The sequence below is a fragment of the Cydia splendana genome, chromosome 4, assembly GCF_910591565.1.
Source record: "Cydia splendana chromosome 4, ilCydSple1.2, whole genome shotgun sequence".
NCBI classification, from domain to species: Eukaryota; Metazoa; Arthropoda; class Insecta; order Lepidoptera; family Tortricidae; genus Cydia; species Cydia splendana.
Window position 1 is genome coordinate 23,931,407 of NC_085963.1, and position 10,010 is coordinate 23,941,416.

The 10,010-nt window shown below is 37.9% G+C and overlaps 1 protein-coding gene across 1 annotated transcript; it reads right to left on the bottom strand.

Annotated features, from left to right (window-relative positions):
• Nucleotides 1–23: 23 nt before the first annotated feature.
• Nucleotides 24–9,330, bottom strand: LOC134790177 (lysosomal Pro-X carboxypeptidase). The gene is made up of 8 exons (XM_063760998.1): nt 9,090–9,330; nt 6,778–6,866; nt 5,924–6,081; nt 2,906–3,107; nt 1,785–2,025; nt 1,151–1,264; nt 592–808; nt 24–228 (listed from the first exon to the last, which is right to left on the bottom strand). Exons 1-8 carry the CDS (start codon nt 9,285–9,287, stop codon nt 50–52), a joined length of 1,398 nt encoding a protein of 465 aa, XP_063617068.1. The 5' UTR covers nt 9,288–9,330; the 3' UTR covers nt 24–49.
• Between the last annotated feature and the right edge of the window lie 680 nt (nt 9,331–10,010).

Sequence of the window (10,010 nt, forward strand, 5' to 3'; positions counted from 1 at the left end):
AACTTTAAAAATAAAACGCCAAATTAAAATAATTCTTTATTAACAGCGTCTATTTCGCAGCGTCCCTAAACTCGCTGATCCATTTCTTAATATTATCCTTGTGGCTGTTGCGTGTGATCTTCACCGTATCAGGGTCCAGAGGGTTGGCGGGCATGAGATCCAAATGGTGCGCTCCGTTGAAGATGATCACCGCTTGCACTGTGTCACTGACGCTGTTGAGGATGCCACCTAGAAAAAAAAACATCTTTATTTAGGCTTCATAGTGGATGCGGATTTTCACGCCGCTGTGGAGAGCGCCAATGAAAAGGGGGCTGCTGAGGTGCCCTACATCAGTTTAAGCATGTTCCATATAATGTCCTGCAGATCTAAGATTATGTGTGTTCCATATAATGTCTTGCAAATGTAAGATTATGTGTATTGGCGAAATTCTATGGGCAACATATTTGCCGTCGGAATGTCTCAGCATGGAAATGCGAAATTTCCATGGAAAATTTTGTAAATTTGCCTCATAGCTGTATGGGGAACAAAATTTTCCATTTCCAGCATATGAAATTTATTCCTTGTGAAACTTTACAGAAATCTCTTACTTACCTCCAGCCCAAGGATCCATCAATCCATTACTGAACACGATATTGGACGCGGCCTGGATCCTGTCGCCGCCGTACTCAATCTTCGCGAGCTGCTCCTTAGGGTACACCTTGAACTTGTCGTAGCACTCCTTGGAGTAGGAAGTGAAGTTCCATGGAACAGGTTCGAACATGTCGTGCTCGCCGGTGGTGCACATTGGCATCACCATTTCTGTGCAGGCCTGGGAAGAGGTTATAATTTTTGAAATAAAGAAGAAATGGAGAATAACTTCGGGCGAAATTCTACTATGAAATTCGAATTCTGCTATCGTCCGCAGTCTGCTAGTGTCATTTTCTGGACAAATATTCTCTTGAGCAATGAGGCGTGTGTTCAATAGTGGGACGTGTAGGGCGGCGATGATGATCAATGTTGACAATGTTAGAGTCAGACTAAGATAACTCTGCAGCGATTTTTATAGCACAGACGTGTTATCTTAAATTATGAAGTTTGTGCTGTAAAAAACATTGCAGAGTAAGCTCGGTCTGACCCTCTTGAATTTCCTTCCCAAAAGTTCATGACGTACCTGATAGTCCCAACCGGAAGCGTCCAAATTGCCGTAGTCACTTCCTTTTTTGTAGTCAACACATTTACTCTTGCCGTCGTAGTTGGTGAACACTTGCAGCATCTTGCCGATTCCCTGAGAACAGTGACAAAAGAATCGTCAATTATATTTATGTTTTTTTTTTTGAATATTAGAAAAAGGTAAGCATTTGACCACAATCTCACCTGATGGTAAATGCCAATGCAGTCTATATGTAATCATGTTCCTCTATATGAATATGTAAGCATGTTCCACCCTAAAAGATGATGATGTCCTAAAATATGTATATTCACTCTCGATTTAAAAAGACCCAAGATATAGTGGACTGGGAATAGATTTGCAGGAAGTGAATTCCACTCCTTAGCCGTTCGATGTGTGTCGATAATGTATGTAGGTAATAATGTAGTGCGATTGATATGGTTCTTAATTCAGCAGTATTTTGGACCATAACAAGCATGTACCAAACAAATGATACAGTATTTAATAATGACCTGGTATGTCTCTTTGTAGGAATCTCTAACTCTAATTCTCTCTAGACCTGTAGATGAGTTTCTACATCAAACTGCAGAGAGAGAGAGAGAGAGAGTGTAGTTAAAGAGATGCTAATGTTCCTTACCTCTAGCAACGCCTGTCCTTTCAACGTCTGATTCAGGTACTGGCAGACAACCCTGACTGGCTCAGCCGGCAACGGTAGCAGGAAATCCGACGCGAACGGGTAGTTGACCATAGCCAGCGTTTCATACATGGAGCGAAGGAAGTCGATGAGTTCTTGAACCTCAGTCGCGTTGCGGACTGGGTCACAGAGCTTCCAGTTCTTTTGGAGCCATTCGGAGCTGTTGGCGGTGGTGGAGAAATTTCTGAAAATACAAGTGGCATATTCATATAGGTATATTTTAGCCTTTAGGGGCTAGCTAACAAGAGCTATGGACTGTCAAATCGAGTAAATATGATCTTAATAGGTTCTACATCCCAAATATTGTAGTACAAATGTTTGTCTGCATTACGCACTCCCAATAGGTAATGAATGATCTGCAAGCATTGAAATCTCGCTACCTATCATCAAACCCCGTCGCCTCAATTGGCATTTCATGAGAAGCAGATGCGCTTGACGCTTACTGGAATTATCCTGACACATACTGCATGGGATTGTCCTAATACTTGTCCTAAACTGGCACTATTGGCACAGAATAAGTTTATACTACGTACAGAACTACAGAGAGTTTACAATAACTGAGAATGACGAAAATATAAAGTTCATAGTCTGTCTCGAATACGCAAGAACAATGAAAAGGCAAATAACGATATTTTAGATTTCGGTGTCTGCGATAGCACCTCAGAATATTCACTGTTATGTTGTATTGACTTAGCTATATGTATATGGCATGTGTTAACTAGCTTATTTGTTAGAAGCAGAACTTATGTGTGCGATGTAATGTAAGAGTCAATAACATACAGTTCAAATAAAATCTTAATGTACAAACACAGATGATACAACTGTATCATGTATGGCATTTTGTCACTATGAGCATAACACACGATATCGTTAGGGTTCTTGTATTGTGAGATACTCGATGATGGAAAGTCTCGCCTCAAAATGACCCAAGAGGCCTTAATATTTTCAACACAAGGCGCACGAGCAAACGTTACGATCTATCTCAGAATCACTACCTATAGTATAAGTGCTATGTTAAGAAACGTGTTTGTGTCATGTTCTCACGTTGTGTCAATCTGTCTTACCTTAACGCAGTCCAAGAAGTCTTAATATTCTGAACACAAGTATCTCCAGCAATATTAAAAGATGACGTCACAATACGATGGAAGGCCTCGCAAGGCACCATGCCAGGGAACATGTGAATAGGTGCGGAGGCAGCGATGGCGCCGGTGACCATGTGCGGGTACTTCATACGGAAATAGGCTGATAGCATCCCGCCGTAGGATCCTGGAAAAAATACGATGTGAAAAAAAAAAGTTTTTGTCCAAAAATTTATCGATTTATCGTCGTCGTGAAATATTTTTATCGTCCGTAACTTAGCGTTTTTCCTGTTGCTTGATCCGCTTTGGTAACCTTATTATAATATTCCTAGCGTTGTCCGATGTCCCGGCATTTTTTCACGGCTCACCTATGTTTAATTGTTTATGTCTACATTTCCAGGGAAACCTTGACTTTCACACTGTCACTACAAACTACGTACAAAGTAAACTTGATCTGGCTCAATTACTGGGTCTCAAACACCTAAGTACGAGTGATATGTTATCTCAACGCATCCAGTTACGGGTGGGTTATCAGTCAAACCCGGAGATTGCTGACCTCTGATCTCTATTGTGAGGGTTCACTAGCCTGCCCTGAACTAAAATGGTTTTAAATCGCACAAACTAAAATGCGAGTTGAATTGGTCAATTCATAACATTAGCATTATCCATATCATCCTGTTTACATGGCTATGCAAGTTGTAGAAAATATATCAAAGTTTCAAAAAATTTCGCCAAATCTGGGAAACTACATAAAATGTACAGGATGTTTCCCAGATGTATGACAGGTGTGTGATTTATTTGGAAAATATTTTTAATCCTGAACTATAAATTTTGTAGGTACTTACTAATATGACAAAATGAGGCAATTGGAATCGAAAATTTTAAAACAAGGTTAATTTGTCCATGTTTTAGTGTACAAGATGACTTAAATTTACTTAGTTGCTAAGTCGCTATTATAATTCTTAGCAAATTATAGACATCGAGTGATTAACAACGCAATAATTATGTCCCACGAGTAGGTAGCAGTAGGTATACTGCAATAGCAGGATTATTATAAACAGTGTTAATTTATTGAGTCATTATCGCAAGTAAATACCACATACCAGGGAAAAACTGCAACTATGATGCAAATACGTAAATCAATTATTATTTATTTTATACTTTATTGCACGATAAAAATTAGTAATACCTACAATTTGCGTTTTACTAGTACTAGTAAAATATAGGGCAAAACAGTTTTTCTTAAATGGTATTGTGGGGGTCCTTATGCTTCATGTGCATAAGGACGCTTCTCTGATGGATACCCACATATATGTATGTATTTAGAAAGGTATTTTTAGTGTCATATGCACAAAGCCATGACGAGTGGCGGCAGATAGGGTAGGCCTTTGTCCAGCAGCGGAACACAATGTCGGATAATTAAGTGATATTTTTTATGAAAAAGAATTAAAGATGAGGGCGAAATTACACAATTGGTCACCATATGGACATTTCATTTTATTTGGTGGCCCATGAGGGGAATAATGGAGGATTAATCAACGTTTGTTTACGGAAAAATACATATAAATTATATACCTAATGCGGATAGGGTACGTAATGAGAGTATGTTGGATACCCATGCGGAGAACAATATGATAAACTGACGAATCTTCTTCGTGAAGAAGTTATAAGTTCTGTGTTTAGTTATACAGGGTGGAAAGGCACGACGATCCTTTCCGGAAATGGGAGATAGTTTAGCCTAAGCTCTATATTTTCTCCATAGAAACTATGTTAATATGGGCAACCGTTTCTAAATTATGACCTTTTAAACATCCACGCAAAAAACTACTTTGTTCTAACCCTAACAGGTGACAGGGTCAATGAACTTACTTGTAAACAATCAGTATTCCACAGAAAATTATGCTAATTTGTTGCCATCTAACCATTTTTAGGTCTGCTTACAGCACGGTAAGAATCATTGCAGGATTTTCGCTTTCTTAGTGGTTCCACTTGTTCAATACTTGAATGAAATAGTTATGTTATTCCTTAATATTAATAATACTAACCACAACATTGTTTACAACGACAGTTCAAATGGTGACATTGACAACCACTCAAAAGTACGCAATCGTCTTATAAATATCTCTGGTTTCCTTGACTGATAAAAAGGTTTTAGTTTCTTAACACGTTTCACAAAATTATTTTCGAATAATTGGAAACTATTTAAAATAATAAAAAATTACATGTAGGTTGTGTTAGTTGCACCAAATGAACTTGCAAAAATGAAATACTAAGAATAAATCAAGAATAAATACTTCTTCAATACCAAACTAACAAACCTTCTTGCGTGGTAGGAAATAGACAAGACGTCTGATGTTTGAAATTAAATTTTCATTGAACTATACTTATTGAATGTCATATTCTTCAAATAAAAATGTTAGATGCTCGTGGCTATTTAAATTTGTGGGGCTGTGTAAAAGATATGGTGTACCAAACCAAACGGAATGTGAAACTGCGGACGAAATGAGACAAAGGCTAATTGGTGCTTTCTGCGGAGGATAAATGACGAAGAGCATACACTATATCGCATGTGCATCGACATACTCGGGTACGGGCTGCGGCGGCGTTGTAATACACGGAGGTACATTTGAACACCGTATGTGAAAAGAAGATAGTATTAAATATTGGAAAAAAGTAATTATCTAAGAAAGTAATAAAATTGTTTGTAATATTTTTGCATGCATTTGATTTATTTGACATTTATGCGTCATTCATACATCATTGCGATACTGTCAACGATCGGAAAAAAGTGTAAAGTCCCGAGCTTTCCCGACGGAGATCCTTAATCTAGCCGTCATGTGCACATGCTATAGGGTTATCACCACAGTTAAAAAGTAGTTTTTTTGCAATTTTTATTTTTTACTCAATTAACGATTCTTACCATTACCAATAGTCTCTGTATCACTTAAACGACCTAATACTTCCGGGAAGGATCGTCGTGCCTTTCCACCCTGTATATCTTACCTCCAAAAGCGATGACAGGATATTTGGGCACCAGCTGATAATCTTGAAGATAGTCTAGAAGGTCGGCATAGTCGGCCAGGGCTTGGGCAGACGTCAGGTAGCCGATGTACTCGTTGTCCAGAGATTTGTTGCCAAATGGCATCGACGCTCCATAGTATCTAAATAAAAGAAATATTAATTATTAGGGGACATCTTACACAGATCAACCTAAGCCCAAACTAAGCACAGCTTGTACTATGGGTGAGCTTGTATTCTGTGATAATATTTTCATACATTAATTTTGCATAAGATAGATCCAACATTCATACATTGAGGCAACCGCCCACTGCTCTATGTTCAACACATTTTTATTATCCTAGTCTAATTTGGTACACAAAGACGACGTCAACCGTGTTGTCATCCTAATTGTAGTGCATTAAGTGCATCCTTTCAAAATATTAAGGCTTAAGAGGAAAGGGGACGGCCGCTTCTCCATATAAACGTAGTTCCCATTTTCCTCTCTGAATATTGACATTATGGAAAATATTTATACATAATTTGATGTATATCAACCATAGCTATATAATACCCCTACGTTTGACTTTCTTCGATTTTTTTATTAGTTATTGTAAAAATTTGAAGCGAAAAACAGTTTTCATACATATTTTTAAATGGTCCTAATTCTTATAAATAATAATTAAAAATTCAAAAAATACCTAACATAGGGGCATAGCTGTGGCTGATATAAAACAAATTGTGTCAAAATATTTTCAATAATATTTATATCCAGAGACAAAAATGAGGACTACGTTTATATGAAAAGCTGATTTCGCGCGGGTCCTCCACTTACGTCTTAAGCAGAAGATCCCACTCACCTGTGTTCTGCAAAAACGAGCTTGGCCTTGAACTCCTCCGCGATGTCCCACATGAATCCGGTGTGTTTCGCGAACAGCTCAATTTGACCCTGGACCAATCAAATACTCATTATCTCAGATCATCGCAACTACAAGATGCAGCAGCATATAATAATAAAAAAAAACATTTATTTGCGACCAACATTATAAAACATCGCGGTCATAAAAAAGTCTCTCAAAATGTATTTACAGATGTTGAGTTATACAGATTAGATGAACTAGGGGCCCTAGCCAAAACCTAGTTCCCCCGCCGCGACTGTCTGTTTGCGTGTTTGTATGTCCGCGATAAACTCAAAAAGTACTGACGGATTTTCATGCGGTTTTCACCTATCGATAGAGTGAGTCTTGAGGAAGGTTTAGGTGTATAATTTATTAACCCATTCGAAGCCGGGGCTGGTCGCACGTATTGTACAGGGTGACCTTAGCCATTGGACAAACCCTGAAGTCCCACGTAGGGTTACTTCTCAAAAATGCTCTAACGGTAATATTTTTTTAATTAGAACAAAAGATAAAAAACGAAATTATCAAACAAAAGTTATTTCCAATAATCGACAACAAAAAGAATCATAATATATTAATCATTGGCAGTGCTTTTGACAATTTGTTTGAAAATGTGCGGCAATGATGACATTTGTCAAAAGTCAGAATCAAAGGTCAGAATCTTATTAATGCCATAAATAAAAAAGATAGTCAAAACGGTCGAAGAAGGTTTCATACTATTTATTACCTCAGGAGTTGCTCAGGAGTTGCTCAGGAGCTACTAACACATACAGGTTGCTCCAAAGTAAAAAAATCGTAATTTGTTAATTTCTTCGTAACCGCTACACCGATTGTTATGATACTTTGTATACTGGTTCTAAATACCCTAATGCATATGTACATTTCGGTTTTGTCCAATGGCTAGGGACACCTGTATATTTGCAATAAAGTTTACAGGGTGGACGAATTTTACACATATAAACAATATAAACATGTATCCAGTTACCTCTCGAACAAAGTGGCATTGGATTCCTTTCCTTATCAATACTTATCGAACGTAAATAGTCAGTAACTACCTATTGAAGAATATAATAATAATATATCAGACCTACTAACTTACCTAATAGAATTAATTTTTACAGCACATATGGTCCTATTTTCCCGCACTAGTGCATAAAATAGCACTTTTCGTGCGTATTGTCAAAAGTTTAAAGGGCCATATGTACTGTAAAACGTTGTACGATACACGTGCGAATAGGTAATTCGAAACGAGTGGCGATAAATTAAAGCACGACCGAAGGCACGCACTTGTATCGTAAATAACTATTACAGTAGGTACATTAATACGTGGCTATGTCGAAAATTTAAAGGGCCATATGTCTGTAAAACGTTGTACGATACACGTGCGAAAACTCGCGTCGTATTAAAACAATTCCTTCGGTCGTGTTTCAATTTATCGCCACTATATACATATGCATGTTACCTTTTTCTCGTTATTTCTACATAATTCTTATTTATTTACTATTTACAACTAAAAAACTAAATTAAAACTTTAACGACAACGAGCGATAAAGAAAACTACTTGTAAAATACTTCTAGTAAACAAATAATTTGCTTTTAATTTGAAACAATAAAATTGAGATAGAAGCAATGACCTTTTATTTATGGATAGAAGTAGGTCTAGGTACACTGGTACACAAACGAACATGATTATTGTCATTATTATAACTAGGTAAGGTGTATTCGGGTAATACCGAAAGTCGGATAATTCCGAAATTCAGATGAAAATAACCCTAAATTCCATCATAATAAGAGTCTCTTTTCGTAATTATCCGACAGTTTTCGACATTCGGAATTACCCGAGTATACCTTACCTACCTGAGTAGGTAGTACCTACTCCGAAGAACCATCAGATTTAAAATTAAAAACTAATTCATTAGTTAATTTTAGGGTTCCGTACCCAAAGGGTAAAAACGGGACCCTATTACCAACTATTACTAAGGCTCCACTGTCCGTCTTGTCACACAAGGTCATTGTGGCTAATTCCGTCATAGGGCCTATTCCGTCCATAAGCGTGTAATTTTTGATTTTCAATCGTAGGAAAACCATTTGCTTTTGATTGCTGAAACTAAAAGTGATCGCTGCTTTGTCGATGAAATTATCAATTTTTTTTGTTGTTCGAGAAAAATGCTAGTGTACGGAATAGCCCCTTTGACGGAATTAGCCACATTGACCTTACACGCATTAAGGGGTTAAAAAAGACAAATACAATAACAAAACAACAAAAAACTCACCTCATTCCCAGTGTAAAAGAAAATCGGCCCACCCTCCTTATCCCAATGTTCCTCATTCACCAGATACTTAATCTGAAACTCCTCACTCCTCTGAAACCCGAAATGGTCTAGCGGCACTTTGAACCAGTTCGTCGTATACTTGTATTCTGATTTGACTATATTTAGGGTCAGAAGTAAGATAATTGTTATTCGCCACATGGTGGCACGTCTGCAGTGTGCGGCGGTTGAAACGGTTGTGATTGTGACGGTATCTGTTTGGTCGGGTCATGGTATAATAATATACTCCGCCTGGTACTCCATTCCCGTCTTTTCTAGTTCACCTAACTGACACGGGCTTACGTCATCATGCGACAGCGCTATATGATAATATGCGATAGCGCTATATATAGCGGCCATGTTGTTGTGACGTAGCCCCGTGTCACTCTGGGAATGGAAGACCATGTTTTATTAGACTATGGGTCGGGTTATGTTTTTGTACAGTGGGTCGCGCAAGTGTTTGGTGAGTGACATAATATTTCATAAAATTGAGTCGCTTAACTTCAAACTCGGGTAAATCCATCTGTCAGATTAAGCGATTTTGGTATTAAGAAAAAGTAATAGGGTAGATATTTGCTGAGAGGGTCGAATGGATTTACCCGAGTTTGAAGTTAAGCGACACAATTGTAATTTATGCCGCATACTTGTAGTTTGCTGTAATCTTTTATAAATAATTGTTTCTTTTTGTTTTTTTTAGGGCTCCGTACCCAAAGGGTAAAACGGGACCCTATTACTAAGACTCCGCTGTCCGTCCGTCCGTCCGTCTGTCACCAGGCTGTATCTCACGAACCGTGATAGCTAGACACTTGACATTTTCACAGATGATGTATTTCTGTTGCCGCTATAATTTATCAAAGCTGAGCCAATTGGATTTTGTGAATTGGT